The sequence below is a fragment of the Copadichromis virginalis genome, linkage group LG4 (assembly GCF_057382275.1).
Source record: "Copadichromis virginalis isolate Kocher_CV1m ecotype Utaka linkage group LG4, C_Virginalis_male_GT1.1, whole genome shotgun sequence".
Classification (NCBI taxonomy): Eukaryota; Metazoa; Chordata; class Actinopteri; order Cichliformes; family Cichlidae; genus Copadichromis; species Copadichromis virginalis.
In genome coordinates this window covers 22,859,010-22,883,247 of record NC_140621.1, presented here as the reverse complement: position 1 = coordinate 22,883,247, position 24,238 = coordinate 22,859,010, and the positions used below count along the sequence as shown (strand labels likewise).

General features: G+C 38.5%; 1 protein-coding gene across 1 annotated transcript in view; it reads left to right on the top strand.

The window, feature by feature from the left end:
* Positions 1 to 24,238, top strand: part of LOC146711426 (ras-related protein Rab-26-like) — a 58,759-nt gene that overhangs the window by 12,578 nt on the left and 21,943 nt on the right. Inside the window, exons 3-5 of the mRNA XM_085454277.1 lie at positions 11,768 to 11,809; positions 12,807 to 12,873; positions 17,778 to 17,830. Of these exons, the coding sequence (XP_085310403.1) occupies positions 11,768 to 11,809; positions 12,807 to 12,873; positions 17,778 to 17,830 (162 nt within the window). The remainder of the gene's footprint in view (positions 1 to 11,767; positions 11,810 to 12,806; positions 12,874 to 17,777; positions 17,831 to 24,238) is intronic.

Sequence of the window (24,238 nt, the reverse complement as noted above, 5' to 3'; positions counted from 1 at the left end):
ATCCACCCATTCACACACACATTCACACACTGGTGATGGCAAGCTACATTGTAGCCACAGCCACCCTGGGGCGCACTGACAGAGGCGAGGCTGCCGGACACTGGCGCCACCGGGCCCTCTGACCACCACCAGTAGGCAACGGGTGAAGTGTCTTGCCCAAGGACACAACGACCGAGACTGTCCAAGCCGGGGCTCGAACCGGCAACCTTCCGATTACAAGGCGAACTCCCAACTCTTGAGCCACGATCGCCCCTGTAGTAGCAGAGGTAGTTACACGAAGTGATAGCAACAAGAGGAAGAAGGAACAAAAGATACTCAAGAAACCCGAGAAGGGAGCCAGAAAAGATGTGGACGGTAAAAGCAATAGTGCTACCCTTAATTATCAGAGTACTTGGAGTAGTGACCCCCAAAATGGGTAAGTCGCTCAAGCAGATTCCAGGAATGACATCTCTGCCCAGAAAAGTGCAGCCCTATAAACATCAAAGATACTGTGCAGGACCCTCAAGCTTGAAGGATAAAGACCACCCACAGGGCGAGTGGGAAATTTTTATATATTTTATATATAGCTACAACAGAACCGAAAGGGAATTTACAATGGAAAATCCCACAGTATCAAAGCCTGAAGGCAGCTCATCAGATCATAAAGTGTGATCACAAGCATGTTAATTGTTTTTTCACCACTGATAGAGCCATGCACCATGAATTTGTCCCCCACAGTCAGACTGTCAATGCAGAGTTGTAGAACGTCCTGAGGCATGTGAAGAACATTTGCCACAAATGACCTGAGATGTGATGCGTGCCCATGTATGCGCCCACTCACTGTTTTGAGCAGTGATCGCAGTGCATAAGATATCAGGTCCTAAAACACATGCTCAGTGCAGCTTTACTACAAAGATGCTGAATGCTTAAAGCGTTTTTTTTTTTGTTTTTTTTTAACCAGTTCCCTTTTGATTTAAAGTCATTTCATATCATTGTGACCTTTCTAATTCTTAATGGAACTAGAAGTGTAATAGCTGATTTACTGTATGACCTCTCACTCCAATAATACTGAGCCAGTCAACACACCTTTATGTGGTTGTCTTCGGTAGTTTGCAGTTGCACTGGAAGGCATATTTTAATCTGTGGTCAGTTGTTTTGATAGCAGCTTTATAGGTAAATGGGACATGCTCAACAGTCGGTTTATCAATCTTAAATTGACATTTTAGTGTGATTATCAGGCAGCGTTATCTTTCCAAGTAGATAATTGTGTTACGGACACACACATATGTACGCAAAATGTACAACAGCAACCTGATAACGATGCTCAACAGATGTGACGACTGTTAAGGAACCAGGGGAGATAAACGCAGGCAGCAGACTGTGTGTCTTACATCAGTGTTTGCACATACGCTGCAGGTGGGCTGTTCTAAAGCAACATTTTTTATAAAAAATAGGCTGCAAAGAAAAAAAAACGCGCAATATTTTTAGCAAGCTTTAAAAAATGCAAGTGAGATAATAAAGAAAACATTTTTTCAACATTAATCAACATTAGTTCATCTGAAACAGTTTCTTATGACTTCATTAATTGACCTTTTTTCTTTTTCTATTGAATGTGTGAATTTGTCACATTGTAAAATGACACGTTAAGTAACTGCAGAAAGTACATTTTCTTTACTTTTCTTTATATTTTCAAATCTGTTCTATTTTATCCTTTAACTCCACTAAGTTTGAGGATTTAGTATATCATTTTTAAATATAGCTAATAGTAAATTTTACAGATTCGGATAATAAAAAGTATAATAGATGGGATGTGTGGCATCAGCACTAATGCAAATGGTCTGTTTTGAGCAAATAGAGTGCTGACCATGAAGCAATGTTGTTGACTCACCAGTCATTGAATGTTCTTACCCTGATGCAGGGCTATCACAGAGAGACGGACAACCATGGGCAATTTAGATTCACCAGTTAAACTGAAACCAGATCCATTAATATTATAATTAAAAGTAATATATATGATTATTTAAGAACTTCTCAACAAAAATAATTACATCCCTCTGAACACACAACTTTCACATGAATCAACAGACACATTCATGCTCATGGTGTGAGCCACCGTCCTTAACACCGGTGAGTCATGAGCCAGACCATCTCAGCAAAGGCACTCTGAAATAGACTAAATAAGTACAAGTATGATATGAATCATTTTACTTTAATGCTGGATGTGTATGTGTGCGTGTATTTACCCATTATTGACTGCAGGTTGCCTTTGACTTCTGTCGTCAGTGTACACACTTCATAGCTGCTGATTGTTGACCTTACTGAGTGCATTATTATGCACTGCATTTTAAGTGTGTGTGTAATGGCTAAAAACTGTTTTATGCAAAGTAAGATGAGGTCATCATCTTTAGATGGCGTTGGGATGGTGACTCATGCAACAAGTGGATGTTAGTCATCACATCATTACAGCAACTCAGTTGGTCCTCAGGAGAAGTAATAACATATTTTTGATAATAATTTTGCTCCAGTGATGTGAAATACCCCTACTTTCTGTTCTGTTGTGTTTTTGCTGTTGTTTTTCTGGGGGAAAAATACATGTAATTGTTTGCAACTCCTGAATGCATTACACATCTTTACTTGTAATATTTAAGTTCTTTAGATGATTCAAACCTTTTCTAAACTTCTGCTTCTGCTGTTTTCTCAAGTGGTCAGAATTTTGTATAAAATGTAAGAGTCTATTGAAAGAAAGCAATGAAAAGATGAAAGCAAGACAGCAGGGAGAGACGCATCTTTGGCATGTGAGAGGCTGATAACGGACCCATCATAAAAATCAAGCTGTGGCTTGATGATTGCATCTTCTTTTCTGAAAGCTTCCGCTTCTCTTTGATGTTTCACCTGTCAGTGTGCATGTCACTGACAGTGCATTGCCTCTCTGATAATGGTCTCTTTGCATCTGTCTGTCAGTAGTTTCCAGCATCTATACTTTTTTTTATTATTTATTTTTGGGTAGTTTGTGTCAAGATGCCTGAGTGATTTCTCCATTATCCACTCTCCCGCCTGCCAGTTTGTCTGCCCGCCTGCCTTTTCTGAGTAGGTGGAATTAAAGTGCCAAGCATAGTCATGCACTGCAAATGGCAGTAATGTTTTTGTTTTTTTTCTGCTTTAAAAATAATTTGAATCAAGATGAACTGGGCCCTAAAATGCACATTTGGACACATTAAAAACGAGAACTAAAACAGAGAACCAATATGCATGAATCTTTATAAGTAAAATTTTGTGCAACTGTTGGCAAAATGTTACCAAAGTTAACTGAGAAGAAGGTTAAGGTTAGTGGAATTCCTTATGTTTTGCATACTTGTAGAGAAGTAAGCAAAGGGCGAAGATCAAAGATTTGGGCACTACAAGAGATTTGATGGCTCAGAAGAGTTTTATAAAGATCACTAACTTAAACTAGAGCTTAGACGACATTTGAGGAGTCACTCTGCAGTCGTGGGTTCCTCTACAAAGCTGCCTAGCATTCGAAATGTATTTGCTGTAACTGACACCCACAAAGCTGGAGAAGACAATTATACAACAAGGAGGTGTTTTTAGCAGTCATAGTGAATCTTAAGTGACTGTTATTAGAAATATTGGAGCTCTGGTGCACTGGGCAGCAACACCTGCACATAGAAGACCGAGTCATGAGAAGAAAAGCTCAATAACAGGAGTTTGCAAATAAATATCTAAATGAGCCTGAAGCTTTTCCTGTATTCAGAAGTTAAAACTGAATTTTCCATCATCATATGTTTGGATATAAAAAGGAAGAAAGCTACACCCCATGGGGGGAATTGATCATTCGTTGTTTGTGTTGCAGCCATTGACGTGAGGTACATTTCACCAACATCTTCTGGAAGCAAATATCACACTGTCTGTATTTTAAAGGTTCTGCTTTTGCCATGGTTTTCACAATCCTGGGACCTAAACGCCATCAAAAAAAATCTGCCGCCAGACATTAGAAGAGTAATACATATGAGAGGCGCCCAAGAATCTAACAGAAGTGCAATGCTTTTGCAGGAAAAGTAGGAAAAAAATCCCCCAAACAAAACTAGAAGTGAAATACTTCTAAATGCTACAAAAAGATTCTCCACGCTGTGATTTTTGCAGAAGGTAGCGCTACTGAGATCTACAAATCTTTTCCTTTTAGGCTTTTTCCCATTTTCTTATTTTGAAACTGTAAAAGACAGAGAGAAAAGTGTTTTGCTCAAAAAGAGCTTTTTTGGAAATCGACTCATTATTCGCACCCTGGGTTGTGACTGGAAATGCGCATGAAAATACCTCTTTGCTTGCTTGTCACTGTTTATGTTGTAGGGCTAAGATATTTAGCTGTGTTTTATATGAGTCCCAGTCCCTGCTAAATGAAAAGTATTGGGCGAGGGTTCACACCTGCCTGGAGATGTTTGTAATTAATGGCAAGCAGCTTTGCCACCTGCTGCCCTAATGTCACTCCGATCTAGAGAGGCGAGCCCTGAGGAGCACGATGAATATTTAATGATGACATGAAAGAGGTGGGGGGTGAATTGTTTGACTGTGGAAGCATCAGTCAACAAGCTATGAGAGACAGAGATTGTTAAGCAAGATAAAGCAAAGGAAGATGGTCATTTTGTTCTATGTCTGTCTGTCTCATTTTTGTGAGTGTGATATTTGTCAAATCTCAAACACCTTGAGGGACCTTCTTGTGGTTTAGTTGAACTCCAGAATGAACTTGTCAGAATTTGTTGTGGTGTCATGTGAAGGTCACGGTGACCTAACAAAACACATTTTTGATCTGCTTTGCAATTCAACGACAGGGGAATTATTATTTGTGTCATCCCAGCATGTGAAAATACCAAGAGATAACCCTGACAGGGGACATGTGTTCAAGTCTGTGTAGATTTGGTGTATTTTTGTATTTTGTTCCATACTGAACTACGTTTTGTTTTTGATGATTTGGTTCATGCAACCAAATCAAGGAGCAACATGGGGAAATCAATATCATTAATAGCAAAGTAGTGATATCACAAATCTAAAAGTTTTCACAAAAATTCTTCTTGTTTTGCCTGAGCAATATAAGCTAAAGATGATGCCTCAAGGGCAAAGTATGACTTTTTTTTTCTTTTTTAAATTGGAAAAGTCCTTCTCTTATAAGAGTCCTAGATATGAAATCCTGAGGCTTTACACTTCTTGGAATGCAAATCTAAAAAGTTAGCCAGGAAAAAAAAGTGCCTTAAGTTGATCTACTGGGACTACATGCCTCCATGTCGTGCATTTTAACCAATGCTGTACTGACAAAATTGGAATTTATTCTTTGCCAGATAGATCCCAGGCTCTTTCCTTGATGTATTTTTGTTTTGTTTTGTTCACCTGTGATTTTCCTCAGCACATTGAAGAAGCATACTTAATGGCAGCAGTAATAACAGTTTGCTGCATTTTGCAGGTTTTCATCTGAAATGCCCCCGAGGCCTTCTGCTCTTTCAATTAGTCTCAGTCTCGAACTTCGTCTGGTCACCCAAGTGGAAAAGTCAATAACAGCAAAGGTTCCCGTTAACCCACTGAATATATACAGTCACAGGTGCTTTAACGGGTGGACTTTTTCAATCAAAGTCATGCACAAAAATGTACTTCTTATTTTCAGGCACCTCATGTTACTGCTTCACTGCTTTGCAGACATTTGGAAGCATACAGGTAAAAACATTATTGCCGCAGCAGCTATGGCCTTGCTGTTAATTGTGCAAGGTCAGCAAGTTTAGCCCATCCATGAATGAATCCCATATTGTCTATAAGTTGCACAGTGTTTGTGTGTCTGGTGTAATGTGATTTATTGTGTTTTCTGTGTCTTCAAGAGGTTTTTTTTTCATTGCATTTTAATAAAAAGTCCAATATTTTTTATTGTATCTTGTGGCTTAAAAATGCTGATCAAGCTCTACTCTGAATGTGGAGGAGAAGAAAGGATCTGTGTGTTCAGTTATGCTTCAATAACATGATATTTATAAAGTATCATTTATTCCCTTTAAAAAGTTAAATGTGTGCAGTCAGCCTTAAATAACAGAGCTCTTGCTGTGCCCAATTCACTCACACTCCATTATGATGATTACACTTTACGCTGAGATACTAAGGAGTTACAGATTGGCATAAAGTAAATGTCAACAATGAAAGCTAGCAATGTAAACTTGCCACCAGCTCAGTCCCCATTTTGACTTCTGACTTCAGAGCTGCCTTAATTTTCCGTGGAATAGATTCAACAACACGCTCAAAATATTCCTTAGAGAATTTAATTGAGGTACTGTTATGTAATTTACTGATTAGTTATGTGTGTCAAAGAGCGGCTGAACAGGTGTACCTAATAAAGTGGCTGGTGAGTATGTATCGTCTTTTGGCTAATCCAGTGTGCTGAAATCAAATTTCAATTTGAATGTAATGTTGATTTACTCTCTTTTACATATGGGTTGTATCACCTGTCTCATGCGTAACCTTTTTGTAGACATCATGCTCCTGTTAGCAGTCTCATGCTACAGTCATTAATGTTTTATTGGCTCACACTTCAGAAAGCTCCTCATACATTTGTAATTTATGATCCCTGTAAGGTGCTGTTAGTCATTCTGTACTAATGTGTACGTTCTCACTCATGAACCGTTGGGGAAAAGAATACATCCAGCATCTGACTGGTCAAGAGGTTTGCATTTGAAGACGTCCTCTGCTTGGAGGGTGATTGAAGCTGACCTAAAAAGTATAGCAAGCTTCTCAACTTCTCAAGCCTCCTGTGAGCCAATTGTAATTACACAGAGCAGAGCTGTGTCAGGCTGTAAGTTGTAGCTTTAGAAAAGTCTAAAGGATGGTGGAAACTGTGTCTGCCAGAGTGGGATTGACACTCTTTAATCTACAATACCTACATTTTCTGTCCCACAAAATGTGATTCTGTTATATAAGCTGCTCAAATATATTATATTTTATCCAGCTCACTGTTTCATTACATTCTGTTCTGCCTGATTTTCCTATTAACAAATCCAACATAATTATCAGTGCAATCAAGCCTCAAGAGTAACCACCCAAAATACTCAGCCCAGTGTTATCGTGAGTCTTTTTTTATGGGTCACTAAATATTCATGAACCCTCCAAGCACATTACAGATAGTTTTTAGACACAACAACAACAGGGACGTGGTCCTTTGAGACTAATTCCTATCAGAAAACACTTAGAAAGTAGCTTCAAGCTTGAGTTCCCCATGAATATGTATGGCGTTCCTTCTTTGTGACTCTCAGGGAGGTAGATCAACTGAAGACATTAACAAGGACCATATCTATTTCTAAGTGCCCTGCTGGAGGATTAGCAGCATCTAGTCAGGGCTGAATATCTTGGGTTTCTCCTCAGGGATCAGGGAATTAGAAGGTCATCAGCAACTCTCAGAATATCCCAGAGGGGATGATGTTAGGAGGAGGCTTTTCAGCATTGCCACAGCACCGACTGATATAATGCACATTGACATAGTAGAACAATGAAGGGCATCTTGACCTCCTCTAGCAGACATTAACTCACAGAAAACAGAAATTCAATGTGAAGAAATGCAGTGCTGTGTCCTATGTCTCTTTATATTTTCCTTCCTAGTAGCCTGTCTTTCTTTTCGTTTTTCTTTGGACATTGGCTACTTTTTCAGTTTCAAAATGGTTATTTAATTATTTTTTTTTAAATTCTTTGTTAAACCACTAAACACTGACTTATGAATCATTCAAGCATAAAAAGCACCTAAATTGAAATATTTGCCCCTGTGACCACAGTAACAGTGGTGTTTTAATGCATCTGACACACACACACACACACACACACACACCATATGGCTATTTCTCTGAGGACATTAATGAATGCACTCCTAGGCCACTAACTCTCTGCTAAAACCCACACTGTACCTCACAAAGAGAGCCATATGAGTAAAAAAATTAATGATCACGAAAGCTTCAGATACATATAGGTAACATAAGGGATGACTTACATGTTTAAAATAACAGAATTTTTAGTAACAGGAAATAAAAAAAACAGATGGAGTAAGAAGAATTAAAGTAATAAGAAATCATAGAAAGGGTTTGAAGGGAGGCATGATGTAAAGCTAAGTAGGAAATATAAATGAAAGAAAAAGGGATGGAGATGAATAAAAAATGAAGAGAAACATGGAAAAATTTGGAAGGGGAAAAAGAAAGTAATTAAAGAGAGAATAAGTGAAAGAAGAGTAAAAGAAGAGAAAAGTAAAATGTGGAGATAGATGCAAAACTGAAAGGAAATAAAGTAGGAAAAAGGAAACATTGGAAAAAGTAGGAAAAGTTAATTCCTTGGGGGGGGGGGGGGGGGTGTGTGTGTGTGTGTGTGTGTGTGTGTGTGTGTGTGATTTCAGTTTTAGGTCATTTCACTACAACTTGTGATTTTAGTTGAAATGTTCACTAACCTTGAACTTCTTTCTGGTGTAGCAGCTGATTTAAGTTTGGGTACTCTCGAGTAATAAAATACGTCACAAGCAGTGTGTTTCAGTGTACAGGGAATTTTTTCATTTGGACTACCTGGTATGAGTTTTTCCCCTTTTTTGGATCCATCACTTGAGTTTACAAACATTTTTCAGCATTTGGTAAGCTAGCTATAGTTTCAACTGAGGAGCAGTGAATCGAGAGCTAGATTACTTCCTTGTTTCATCTCGGAAAAAATATAGCTGATTTCCTCCAACTTGTACAGACTCTTATTCATTGCATTTAATGTGTTAGATGCCCTGTCGAGTAGCTACAACCTATAATCAGTATAAAGTAAAATCTTTATTTTATTTTTTTGTCATTAACACTGTGAGTTGAGAGTTGTTTTTTGTCTCAGTAGTGCTTCTGTTTTCTAATCTAAAGTAGGGTAATAGCAAGAAAAGACAGACAATAAACAATGTATTTTAATGTTGCTCATATTTATCTTCCTCCATTCAGTGTTTACCAGGTTCAAATGAACTATAAAAGTCGTCTGATCCCTCCAAGCATCTGATCCCTTGTTTTAAAGAAAACTTTGATTTTCCAAAATGTTTCCTACTGTTTGCATTAAGTGACTGAACAGTCAGTGCTTATCATTTTTCTCCAGGTTTCCCAGCACAAAGAGGCTGAGATGAATATTGGCACCTCCATGCCTGAGAAACATGGTCTTTAGGTAACTCATACAGAGTGTGTTACCCACTCTTTATGAGCTACTGCCTTAGGTGGAGGAGTTAGAGTATATCAGGGTTTTGTTAATGTGTGGCAGAACAGCAATGGGGCATTGACAAATGGATGGTAGCAGCATATTCAGTGACACAAACAATGTACACGTATACAGTGCAGTGAAGAAAAAGCTGAGTGTGTCGGTAATGCCGTCGATTTACCCTTGACCTATGCCCACAATCTGTGGGTAGTGACGGAAAGAATGAGGTCGTGGATCCTTAAAATACAGGGAAGAGCTTCCTCCAGGTTTTGTCGGACCTCACCCTTTGAAATACTTTGTGGGGGGACTTTGTCTTTTAGTAGGGACTCACTGCAGAGCCTTCTGTATAAAAATGAGCCAGCTACTGTTTTGTTTTGTTTTGTTTTTTTTCCTTTTTTTGCATGGAGATTCTGGGGCAGACCAAGGACACCCTTGACTGGCTTGAGAATGCTTCAATTTTTCTGAGAGCTAGAGGAGGTGGGTGAGAAGAGAGAAGTCTGGGCAAAGCTTCCCAGACATACATGGATGGATGGATGATGGGGTGGCAATGGCAGGTGGTCAGTTCTCCTACTAAAGTAGATCTAAAGATCTAGTCTAATGACTAAAGTCACTCAAAATATAGACTGTAGAAATTGTGTCCCATAAGTCTGAGCTTTGTGGTGTTGGTGAAATGTCTTGATGACTACTAGAATAAATGTTGTGACACTTCTTGCTGACTTTTGTTCCTCTCAGGAAGAAAAGTACTAACTCTGGTGAAAAGTATCATTTTTACTAGCTGGTTTTTTTGGGGGGGGGGGGGTTTGGGTTGTTTTTTTTTTAAGTCGAGGATTCAACAAGTGTAGATGGTTCACCACCACGTGACTGGTATGAAGTTCTTTTTATGAAATGCTGTTAGTTTTACCAGATATAGCAAAATTTTAACTTTTGTCTCATCAGTCCACAGAATACCTTCCCAAAAGTCTTTGGGATCATCATGATGAGGTTCTTAGGTCAAAATTCATGATTCAACAATAACCTGAACACGATACAACACGACTTAGGCTACGTTCACACTGCAGGCGAAAGCTCATCAAATCCGATTTTTTTTTTTACCCATATCCGATCATGGTATGACAGTGTGAACGGCACAAACCCGATATTTTCAAATCCAATCTGGGTCACTTTCGTATGTGGTACTGAATCCGATACATATCTGATGTTTTAGAAAGCGACTGCTGTTTGAATGGTCATGTCGCATTAAAGCAGTCTTTTCCGTCACTGGCACAAGACAGACGCTAATTGTCAGCGCCCGATAAGATCGTGAACGCTTCCTGGCCATCCAGTGTAGATGTTAGTAAAACTGTTGGGAAGACATTTTATTTGTACCGTATAATCTGCAGATACTGACAGAAATCTGCAACTATCCTTTGAAGCACCGCTCCTCTCTAAAACAGCAATAAGGATAAATATTAGGCCATATGTAAATAACAAAATAACTTTATAACTTAAAGCAAAATTGTGAAACGTAAAGTCTGAAACAAGTCTTTATATTAAGGGCCATCAGTCAAACAATACTGTTTGTTTAGAAGTCAAACAATACTGTTTGACTTCTAAACAGAAGGCGTTGTGTGTGACGTCTTCTTTTGCACATGCGGGCCGCTTTGAGGGTTCACACTACAGCACGTTTGCTGTCCCATTTTATTTGTAGTGTGAACAAGCAGACAAAACAATTGGATTTGATCAAAAAATCAGAATTGAGCATTAAGACCTGCAGTGTGAACGTAGCCTGAGACAAGGTCTGCAGTTCTTTAGATGTTATTGGAATAAGGTTGGTAGGGCAGCCAAGGCCTGTCAAGGACATTGTTTCTTTAGATCATGGTATGACGTGTTCCTTTTTTAGATCTTTTAGCCTAGTTCACTTTGTCCAAATGGTTTTATTTATTACTTTATTTACATGATGATCATGGAAGAAAGCGCGCGGAAAAACTGTGACGTTTACTCTTAGGTCAGGTGGGCTACACAGTCCACAGTACGTCCACAGTCAGGTGCACATATGGACTACAGTGACTAGTGTTGATCATTGGGTTAAAAATAAATATTTCTGTAAATGAGTCATGATTTTATTTTATTTTTTATTTTATTTTTTTGAACCAAATCTTTTTTTGTATAATTTTGACAAAACAGAAACCTGATGGAAGGGTGTGAAACCGGCTGTCAAGGCCAGGTCAACCTCAAACCTGCCAGGTCCATTTGGCTGAGCATCACTGAGCTGTGTGTTAGAGCAGATTGAATCAGATCAGAGGAGTGTCTCCATAAGATTAATAAAAAAAAAAAAGGCAGGTAAGGAGAGCAAAGGGGTTAATCCTCTGGAGGAAAAAGGCGAGGCTGCTTCAAAAAGGGGGCAAAGTAAGGTGCACACATGCAATATTGATTGAGTGGAGAGGAGACTGTGGAAGGAAGAGACTAGAGGATGCTCTACACATACACACATCAGGGTGCTTGTGCCATATACAGAAAAATATTGTTGCAAGTTGGAAAACATGCCTAAATTTAGGTACTGTCATTTACATCACTGCTTACCTACATCATTTCTATCTTTCATTTTCAGAATAAAGTCCTGAACATTGATGGAGTCAAGGTGAAGCTCCAGGTAAGAAATCTAATTTATTAAGATAATATTCTAAAAACATAGTCTGGTATATAACCTGTCCCTACAAAGGTGGAGATTATTGACAGACATCTTGAAATGCCATATTTATTTACTGTTAAATAAACACGTTGATAGGTTGAAGTCATTATCATAGGTCTGTCATAGCGAGTAGAAAACATTACTGCCATTGGAGCCAAACTCTGGGGAGATACAGCGCTGATGGGGGAGAAAGACTTAATGAGCCAATTCCACTAAGATTGGAAAACTTAGTATCAGCCAGGTGATTTCTGTTCAGTGTTATGACCCTGACTGAGGTAAAAAAATAAATCTGACAAAAGAAATTTTTACTACTGTATATATCCAATCTATGGTATGAGCTTCAAGCTGCAAATTGGGTAATATTTCTATACTAATGATTATGGACCAAATTACAAATAGAGGTGGTTGCAGTGACCAAAGATGTTTTGGCATCTTTTAGTGAAATGGCCTGTGACTGGTTTGGTTTAACCAATCATATCAATATTTTTACAAACCTTGCTTCCAGCAACAACTTTTGATACTCAGTATAGACAACCTCCCTAGCAACAGATAGAAGACTGATGAAACTGACTAGCTGGTGATAAAATATGAGCTTGAATTGGAATTAATTTACACAGTACCCACATTTTTCCAATGTACAGAAAGTTGACTTTAATTAATACCATCATTTTTTGTTGTATGTGAAAAGTACAAAGGAAATTATTTGCACACTAGCCAGAACAATTCTGCCGGTGTTGTTGAGAGCTACCAGTCCTTTTCAGTGCTGTGTTAGTAAGATAGTTTGAGTCCCATAGATCTAATTACCATATTCTATGCTTATCCAAAATCACAGAGTGAATTGAATGGGTGGTTTCACAGTGAGTGCCTTCCAGCTGAGTGAGCAAACATAAGGCTTATTAAAAAGACTGAAACTTCTTCTTCTATTTCAATGATCACCTCTCTCTCTAATTATCTGCAGATCTGGGACACAGCTGGACAAGAGCGGTTCCGCAGTGTCACTCATGCCTACTACCGTGATGCCCACGGTGAGACACACACAAATACACACTTTAATATCTTTTCCTGATTATTATACTAATGATTTAACTTTGTTCTTGTCAAAATGTGTTATTATATGCAGCTGCCATTCAGCCATTATGCAATGAAAGCCAGTGAATTTGTATGCAAATTGCGAACTTTATTTTTCCTCCCATTACATGAATATTTTGCGACTGGCATTGGATTCGAGTTCATACACTGCACACAATGAAAGGGAGTGTTGATGTTTTCAAAGACAATGCATTGCCATCAAACTAAACTTTTACAGCAGTTGTATTTCACAGCCTTTTTCGTATCAAAGCTTTTGTTCCCACGCTGCAGAATTGTCAAGCGCTGAAGCTTTATAACACTTCAGCTGAGATAGAAGGGCAGCAATTTCAGGATTCGGGGACTCTCTGATGATGTGTAATCAGTCATCACATATGGGTGTGAGTCAGCGTGTGTTTATGTCTACTTTGTATTCATCTTGACGGCATTAGTCACTATGTAAGTTAATTAGAAAGCTCTTAGTTGTGACATTACATTGAGTTATCATGGAGTTGGTAATCGTGTTAAAAGTCTTTTTTGGAAGTGTCTTTGATCAAATGTGAATAACCTGGTGCATGATACACTAAATCTGAACAAACATACTCTGATTTCTCAGGCTTTTACCTATCCAGGATCTTATCCTTACTAAATAATGTTCACCAAGGAATTACTAAATAAAAATTACTGTTTAATTCAGATTTCTAAGCAGACCTAACCTGTCTTTGAGTAAGTAAATATCAGCTCTGCTTCTATGTTTTGTTTTGTTTTTTCTGCTTGATATTCACTGAATGTTTCAGTATGTGTTTGTGATTTTGTGCACTTATGTGACTGCATCACTTCCTTTCATCTTATAATCTCTGGTCATTTGGGGATTCTTGTGGGATCAACCATCTGGGTCAGTGTGCCTGTTTAAATCAATTTAAGTTTGTGGAACTTAAGCTGGGGTTTGGTTTGGTGTATGACCAACTATGCATAAATGATAGAACAAAATCATCTGTTTCCGTGTATTATCTATGCTAGGGTTTGGCGGTCAGCCTGCGTAATTACACCAGTTTCACCGAATCGTCTCTGTCTCCTGTAATAAGGGGACCCTAACAGACTTTTAGCAGGGTAAGTTCCAGGCAAGATGCCCTGGGGACATATCTTGTTTTCTCAAAACCACATCACGCATGTCTGGAATGTAGCCTTACTCGTCTTTGTGTCGGAATTCTGTTATTTTTCCATTACTGCCGTGGAGCAAATGAGAGAATGTTCCAACATCCTAATCAACTTTAGGTTCTTTTAATGCTGCTCTAAGAGCGTGTGTGAGACAAGAATTTAATAAAGCCTGAACTGCTATTGGAGAAAAATATCCAGGATGTGATGTGAATATTAAATTTTTTTTGTGGCCACTGCAGCATTAATAAAACTGTGACAGGTTCATTGAAATAGTGTAGACTTTTCTTTGCACAAAACTCTTTCTTTGTGCCTATTGGCACACACCTTCACACATCGCTTCAAAACTCATGTTGATACCAAGCCTATAAGTGCTGCTGACTGAATCTGTGCAACGTTGTTTAATCTGAACAAACTCCCGTTTCAGGACCAGACTGTCAGTCGATTTTTGAAGTCTCTGAAGTGTTGTGCAAAAGGTCTGCTGTAGTGGTTCCCCAGCTTTCCAAAGCTCACACAGTTTGATCTCCCTGTCTGTCTTCATGCTGTGTTCTGTGCTTCCCCCAAAGCCTGCAAACAAACCAAAGTTATTTCCAGCAGTGTAACTTTTTTCTGCTTCTTCATGTAACCAGGCAGCTGTTGCAGGTTTTGTGTTATTTCTGACTGTTTTGAAGCTGCTTTATACGTCTGTCTACGTCAATGTACTGCTAATGCAAAGAGACCTTGGGGCAAGGCTATGACTGAAATGGTACATAAATGTTTAAGTGCTTTACAGCACAAGGCGTTTTATTTTAATTAATTTTGCAACTATATGCAAGCTGTGTACCACAAGATTAAATGTTTATAAAACATGTTCAATTTTCTTTTCCAAATGTTAAATCTTTAAAGTCCTGCATTAAATTGACTCGTCTTTAAGGTGGTATCCATGGGTAGCTTGGCACCACTCCCACAGCTCCTGTGTTTTGGATCACTCTGTGGAATTCTTGTTCTGAAATCTTGCTTACAGACAACAAATATCAACTTTTGTGTCAGATTGGTCCAACCACATTGTTGAAGATCATCACTGAGAAAGAGAACTGCTTCTCTGACTACAACCTAGAGACTAAACCCCAGCCTTCAACTGAAGAGCAGAATTCTCGAGCCCAAAGACAGCGCTCATGCTCTGTATTTATTTCTGCATGCACAGGCACATTCATTGTGAAGTCGTCCACCAGGGTCAGACTTTTAATGTTTTCTTAATGCTTCAGTTCTACTGTAACATCACAAGGCATCATTAATAAAGCAGTTTGAGCCTAACAAACATCATCACTACTCACCAACCTGGCGTCTGTATCATCTTCCTTAAAATGCAGTCATAATATAGATGCAGTCAGAATGGGGTGATCCGAAAACTGCAGCGATGCTTGAAGCGGTCAGCATGTGCACAAGGAGACAAGCAAATTAGATATGAATTTTGGTGGAGTTGCAGATCTTTTTGACCAAACCTTATACTATATCCAATGCCAAAATCCACACAAGAAAATTGTCAAAGTCCCCCAAAAAACTGATCAGACCCACAGGAAACTGTAATTGTTTTATGATTTATTTGTGACATTTTGGCATTTCCATGTATTTCCACTTCATTCAGTTTGGAAAAGTCAAACAATTCCTTCTCCTCCCTGTTTACACTCGGTGGATTTGCACTCCTTCATGAAGCTGAAATGGACAATTATAAATGAAGCCATTTGTCAGTGAAATAATATTTAGGCTATCGGAGTAAAGCTGGAGCCAGGGGCTCCACAGCTAAGGTAGCAACGCAGAGAGAGAAGTGTAGGAGCATAAAGAGACTCTGAATTAGGAATTGTTCTGCAAGAGGACATGGAGAGAACAGCGGGATTATTTTAGATGTTGGTGGATAGGCAGCGTATTTGGTGTGTGGGAGAAAAATGCAGACAGTCATCAGGTATTTTTTTTTTTTAGCTCAATTCAAAAGAAATCTGTGGTTATTGTTTCAGCACTGGGACATTTCCTGTAGTTAAGTTAAAGCAAGGCATACAAATTTTATCTACACAAGCACTGCATTAAAACCAAGATCAGAACAAGTTATGAATTAAAGACAGACAGACACAGAACAGAAGAGGTGGGCTAAAACAGAAGACTGGTGCATTTCAGTATTAAAAACTTAATTTGTCCAAGCTACATCTCTAAATTATATGCAGGCCATTTGGTGTAGAAAAAGGGATTAGTTAATCCAGTTATTTCAGACTGCATAAAAAGTAACTCCTCAGTGGGGAATCACACTTGGAGCTGCCGAACAGACTCTTAAATACACTGATAAGCTCCAAATGCCCTCAGCTGTCTCAGATGGAAGGACACCAATCTTCTGCAACATTTTTACCACTGTCAGATCTATGTATGCCTGTCGTTCACTTTTTTTGCTTTGTGATGGACAATTTTATACCAGCTTTTACAACAAACCCTCCAAAAATGCTCCTATTTGGTCATCTGTCTTTTTTATAATTTATAAATAATGGAACACCTTTTAGAAAAGAGTACAAAGTCATGTACAACCTTTCCCCAAAAACCATTTATTTCTATTACTGAGTCCATCCAGAAATGATGAGTGAGGAAAGAAGTTGTATTTGTATGTGTAGTGAGTCCACAATCTCAAAGCTGGTTTGGACGCTGATTCAAGGTGGTGTACTGTTCACTTGGACAAGAAACTAAGTCAATGGGCCATACTGGAACTGAGTCTAAATACACATCAGGGAGTAATGCAAGGTCCGATAGTAATGGGACAGGGAAGAGAATAGATATAAGAAAGAATAACCTTCAAAATATAAGAGGAATCAACAGAAATAAAGAAATTCACCTACACAAACAAGAAGAGCCAGGCAGGCAGAAAAACATCTCAAGGGTAGAGCCAATAAAAGTCTAAAAATACAAATTTTACAGCATAAACTGTGACGTGAAAGTTGTGAGTATGCTTTCATAATAAAGATTCTTCCGTTACCTATTAGTCTACCTCTGTCTTGGAGCCACAGTGATGGGAAGTGGTCCCCTATTTCATCTTAATAGCTTGGCTGTTTTTCTTTAATTGTTGCTTTTTATCAGTTCCCTTCTTCTATCCTCACAATCTCTTCATTTAAAGCTTAGCTTGACTGTGCCATGTGTTCTACAGTGCAAAAACCTTCAGATTTGTGAGGGGAAGATACTAACCAAACACCTGAAGCTGACACCTGCTGGCATTTTAACATTGGTAATAGAAAAAAGCTGGATAAGATGTTGAATTCAGATAGCAGAAAGATATCCAATAAAACAGAGACTTGCAGGTTATGATTTTAATGTGTCCTGACTTCATCCACTTAGTGGTGACCAATTGCAAAGGAGTGAGAAACACCTGCAGCACAAGTCTGGCAGACCTCAGCTTTGTTGCATAGCTGTCAGTCCTCATCGTGTTCATCCCTCCTTGGGCGCTGCCTTTCTCAGCTGCAGTGTCTCTTTTTCTTGAGTATCTTCAGGTAAACTGCTACATAGAGTTAGAACAGCTTAGGGGCTCTCTGTATTTCATTTATATTCATTAGAATCCTTGAAAATATTAAACTTTTATATGTTTTTGTTTGCAAAATTAAGTTGGTACTCACATGAAGTTAATGCATCAAGGTTAAAGACAGTTGTTTTTTTTTTAATGCCACAACTTTCTACATGGCATCTTTTGCTTTGTTTCTTTCAGCTCTTCTCTTGCTGTATGACGTCACCAACAAATCATCCTTTGACAACATACAGGTTAGTCATTCTCTTGATTAAATAATTGTGTCCATAAAACAAAATAGTACTCACTTTTATGCAAGTACATAGTATGACTGCATCACATGTCCATTCCAAAATTCACCTTAAAAGTAGTGCATGTAAGTGATCAGAGTCGAGGATGAGAGGAAGCTGCTAGTGAAGATGTCTGGGGTGGGTCTGGGACACGGGTTTCGATGCCTGACGTGTGCTTTTCAGTAGTCTTTAAAAAGTGAAAGGATGTGGCTGGATCAGGGCCACAAATGTCAAAAAATTATCTGCGACATCTCTTACATTATTCATCGTCACTGGAATAAGTGGAAGTACAATCTGACTTTGTAATGCTGAACAACATCATGACCAAATGGCAATCAGGAAAATGGAGATTGATTACTATGTCATTGTAATTTGTGGTGGGGTGGTTGGGGGAAGGCATTATGGAGTTCTTCCCATACTGTCCAGTGGGAAAAGTATGAATGAGGTCTGTGCAAAGGGGAGACTTGAATGAAATAACTAATCGGATCAGGAATATGAAGGAAGACTGAAAGTTAGGGTAGCATGGTTACCTTATTGTCTAAACTTTGTGATATTTCTCAGGAATAAAATTCAGGACGATTTAATTATTAGGTGAAAAATATTTTTTACAAATGTAGTTAACTTAGTTTCTTTTATGAATCACTAGGGGGGCATCTGTCGGCTACACTTGGCCTTATCGTTAGGCACCTAGGCCAGTACCACTAATAATGGCCAGCAGGTCAATATTAGTATTTCTGCAAGGTCATCTTAAAATTCTCTTTTTGTCTACTAGGAAGTAATGGATGCACTCGGACAGCAGGAGCACTCAGAACAGATTAGTTGATGAAGGATTAAATTAATAATAATCACATGACCACTTGTGTATATGAAACCATTTATTATTGTTTGTAATGAGACCAATTCAATCCAGAACTTGTTGTGGGCTTATAGTTTTGCTTAAACACAGCAGTTAGATCCAGTCAGTCTCATATAACACTGTTGAAATCCCAAATTGCAGCATAGTGTTTTCTTCCCTGAACTTTCTGTATTGATTCATAGATTTCAGAACAAAACTGATATTTTCATATAATAATTATGTTATATACTGCGTTAAAAGAACAAGCAAAACTCTTTCAGTTAGAAATCAAAAAAGAAATGCCAGCAGCACAGCAGGGGAGGACATGAAAAGATGCAAAAGTCTATAAAGAAAACAATTTGTTCCAATATTTAAATGGGAAAAATAGTTTTCACTGATGTTAAGAGCACAGGCTAAACAATTACTCATTCATTATCAAAAATAAATTTTAATTATTTGACAATTTGACACCAGTAAAAGTGAAATAACTGTCAGAAAGGGCTGCAAAATGGCAGCTTTTACAGAAACCTCTATTTCACCATTTACCCTCCTCAGCAACAACCGTTGTCAAAAGAGGTAGAGCTGTGTCAGCTGGTGTCACTTTGTAATCATAGCACTTGTTCCCCTCTGTGTAATAAGTATAACCTGCAGCACAAGGGGACACAATTTGCAATTGCTTTAATTTACAGTGACCAAAAAAGGATTCATTCAGTGCACCAAAGGGCTTGTTAAGGCACGAAGAGCCTGTTTGTTACCAGCCTGTGCTAGAGAAATGTGATGTGCCTATCTGCCCTGTGAGATCACTGAAGCAGGAATGATGCTTTTCAAGTCCAGATTTGAACAACAGCTAAAGTGAGAGTGGGGGTTGGGGGGGTTATGTGAGTGCAGAATGCAGAGAGGAAGGACTGATACGTTGGCAAAATAGTAACACAGGGGAGTACGAGTAGCAAACTGTCAGCTATCTGACACAAAATCTAGCTAGAACAGGCCTCTGGCCCTTGTCTTCATGGTCCAACACACAGTGCTACGGGCTATTTTTTTATATGGAAGTCTTTACTGTCCCAACAATCTTCACCCATGGGTATACCTGCATACTCCTCTAACCTGCTGTGTATCAAATTTGACTTTTTAACCACATATTTACTGTATATATTTCATATATAGATATATTAGCACAAAATAACAAATTGCTAAAGAAATTTCTTAAACCCAGTGTAAGACTTTCTAAATTTATTTAACAAAGATAAAGGACAACACTCAGATTTGAAGACTGCAAACTGATTAGAAAATATTTAAAAGGGAGTGCAGCAGGAGTGTAAAATGGATCTCTGTATTAATTGTGACATAAGTTTGCACTTCTTACTGCATTACTTTGAAAAACTAAGCATATATTATTCAGTGAAGTGCATGTACAAACATACCATATTTGAGAACGACTATAAATGAGCCTGGAAGCACTTTATTTTAGTAAACTAAGTGAGACGGGTTGTGTGGACTTATTGTTGTACTGTTGTGAGAGGCTGTGGAGCATTTTTGTGTTTGTTTCGATTATTAGCTTATCATTTACTGTTCGGGCCAACTTGGATCAAATTCCACAGTTTGTGGCCTATGAGCAAATATAAGTTTGAGACCTCTAGCTTAGTGAGCTGCAAACATTATTACATGTATACATTGTAAGCTTGGTGTAAAATGATAGATGAATGGTGTCAGTTCACTTCAGGTAATGGATCTGTGGATGTGTCAGGTTTCATAGCAGCTTGTTAAAAAAAGGTCAGAGAGATCACCAAAGGCAGTCTGATTTATTCTTTGGAGAGTGTGGATATCTGCTTTTTTTTTATGGAGCTACAGTCTGAGTAGAAAACCAGCCCCTTTACGTGATTTAAATATAACTCAACAATTTTCCAAGTTGAACAAATGGAGCAATTCACAGTATGGCCTTCCAAAAATCTAAATCTGCCACTGTTTTCGTCAAGTCTCCCACTTGTTTTTGCTCTTACCTAATTAAAACTCCCTATTTGTCTTGTTCATACGAGACTATTTTTACTTTTTAGAGTTGTAAATTAGGGCTGAACGATTATGGAAAATAATCTAATTGCGATTTTTTTGCCCCAATATTGCGATTGCGATGCGATATGCGATTATTTTTTAAGGTATTTGTCTTCTGTATTATTAAACAAAGACAAGCAATACATCATATAGTATGGCCAATACTATATTACATTAATTTTAAACTGTTCTTTCCTGGAAGACAGACCTCTGTTATGATGACATGAGGTGATGCATGAATTGATGACTGACATTTTTATTTAACTTCTTCAATCACAACAGTATATTTGAACATACACAATAGTTTATTTTTAGCTTACAAACATCTGACCATAAAGTGCTGACAAGGAACCCTGGTGTAAACATTAAAATGAAAGTCAGTACAATGTGCAGATTGCAGAAATATACATAAAAAAAATCAGTGGCTTTACCACACTCAGTTTTTCGACATCTGTGAACTACTAGACAGTCATTCAATTAAAAAATAATATTAAATAAATAAAACGAATAAATAAAAAATACACACATCTTACTGATCTCTGCAGTCAGTAACATTACACATAAAGTGCAAACATAATAGCAATTGTATAAACACACACACAAACACGCCTTTAAAGTTTAAAGGCGTGAAATTGGACGGTCTAGCCTTCTGATTAGCGTCACCGCTGTCTCGGTGGAGTTTAATAAACTCGGCCGTCTGCTTCTTGCTATCTAAAATATAAGATAAGATAAGATAAGATAAGAGAACTTTATTAATCCCTCGGGTGGGTTCCTCTGGGAAATTCGACTTCCAAAAAAAGCACAGCAACGACCAAAGTTACAGTTACAACCAGACACTGGTGTAAATTCTCGACTGTCTCATACTTCTGTTTAATAAGTTTTCTGTTTGACGTTTAGTCAGCTGTGTGAAAACCAAGGAGGAACCCACCCGGGGGATTAATAAAGTTTTATTTTATCTAATCTAATAACTTTAATCTCAGCCAAACCGATTTACTCACGAACAAACAAAACACTGAAAAAAGCCCAACAATAACATTTTTAGGTTGTCTAAGTGACTTATATATTACGTTTAACCCGAGCAGCGAAACTCCGCGGTGATCTGAAAATGATGTGCCGGGAGTTGTGCCGTTCTCGGCCGCATCAGTAACCCTCGAGCTCCCGGCTAGCTGTCGAGCTGGTGGGTAGCAGACGCCTCTGAAAACGTCGAAGCACTTTTGCAAATATGGGATATCTTGATAAACCGAGCAGATATTTGATGTTTACACAACTACTTTCTCGCCTGAAAATATGTTAAAAGTTTATTTTGTGACCCAGAAAGATTAGTATGAGTAATTTTAAAACTTAGTAGCGGCCGCCATTGCTGGAAACTGGAGTTTGGCTGGGCCGCGCTATGAATTCTGGGATATGGTAGTAATTTGGACAGCCTTCGGCGCGTCGCTGTGACGTAATCGGTCTACAAATGCGGCCTCAGGAGGATGCAGCCCATGAATTGTATAATATAATCGCAGTATAATCGCAGCCTTTGCGGTTAGAAAATTGCACTTGATCATGTCGCGATATTATCGCAAATGCGATATATCGTTCAGACCTATTGTAAATGTAGGCACAAATAGTATGATAAGCAAAGTTAAATGAACAGCTTGACTTTCTGTCTATTTTTGGTTGTTTCACAGCTTGGTGGAGTCCCCCCCACCACCACCGCCCCCGAGATTGTTGACGTTTATTTAATACAGTTATAGTCTCCTACTGATACATTTACACTAATCCTCTGAGGCACAGATTGACAAGTCCTTCCCCACCCTGCTCAGCCTTCTCCCTCCCTGTTTCATATCCTTCCACCACTCTCACACTCAGTCAGTGTCTATTACAGGCAGGAGATATGTTGGCGGTAAGCTGCAGATTCCTGCTGGCATACTGCTGCCTAACGAGCACTAACTCATGTTAATGAACACTAATGGTGATGAATGCCACTCTGAAGGAGAAGCAGAAATGAGATAGGCAAATAGTTCTCCTTTTCTCGTGCCCTCAGAACCGCTCCCCTCTGCAGTGTTTCGAGGACACAATTACAGCAGCACATTAACATCATTCGAGCTGTCCATCATCTCTGAGAGAAAGACTCAACATGTAAGGCAATAGAAGTCCAATCAGTTCATCTCATGAATGTTCCAGCCGCTGTCACTTGGATTATGTTTTAAGTGGTTTGAAGATAAAGTCAAATTCATCCACAAATGATTTCTTGTATGTGCGCTGCATCATAAACATCTGGCTGTTTCAGAGTTACTCAGGTGTTTCACGCCGTCCTGGCAAGCGCTATCAATCAGTGGTTTGTTTATATAATACACAGTGGCAAGTAACGCAAGTCTTTATTTTTGCAGAACTACACAACCCATTTAGTAAGATGATGAATGCCTTCTTGTCAGAAGTGGTGCTTCAGGGAGACTATAAAAGTCTATTTAGACCTCTGCCGCAAATTATTTGTCTGGGCTTGTGTTTTAAATAGCAGCCTGGCTCCTGTGGTGCCATCGTTCAGGAGTAAGATCATTTGCTCTTTGTGGGAATTAGAGTGTCCTATCGAAATTATTCACTCCTTTCTGTTTGTCTGTTAACCATCTAGTCATGAGAGATTTCTCCTCATCATTAACATCTGGGGCTAACAAAAAAGTTGGTCTTAAAATAGATATTCAGTTATTATTAGACCATTATAACAGCATGAGGTCAGGGCAAAATCGATTAACATTGGTAGGTTAACATTTATGCTTTTTCTTTTGCAAGTCTATATTTTTATTCTGGGATTCCTCTAAAGAAACTTTGCATAATTCATAGTTTTAAAAAATGTCTCACAGCCTCTCAGTTAATCATCTGTCCTAAACAGAGATGTTTTAACTTCTCTCTCTTAAATGTCCGCTTTCTAAGTAGCTGCAACAGAGGCAAACTAACTGTAAGTGTTCTTAAGACCTATTTTCTCTTTGTTAAAACAAAATCCATACTTGGATTTACACACTGCAGTCGCTTCAACACTTTTTCTACCTGAAGGGAAGCGTCTGTCAGTGAAATAGTTACATGGCTGCTTGGATACATAAAATAAGTAAGTTTACTTAACAGTTATATCTAACATAGCCTCATTAACTTTCTGTTACAGTTACCAGTTTTACACATGTACAGTAAGCTGTGTATTAATTCAAGGAATTTAAAATAAATTTCCTTTACATGGAGCCAATTCACAGCAGCAGTTGCCTCGAAGCACTTTATATTCTAGGATTAAAAGCTCTACAATATTAGAAAGAAACCCTGAAAATCAAAATGAGCAAGCAGTTGGCAACAAAGGGAAAGAAAAACACCCTTTTAACAGGAAAAAACTTTCTGTATAACGATGCTTAGTGTAGCCAAGTACAGGATAGGGTAGGGGAAATTAAAGTAAGATGGAGAGAATGGGCCAATAGCTAGATTCGCAGGAGGGATAAAGGGAGTTGCGTGGAGAAGAATGACTGGAG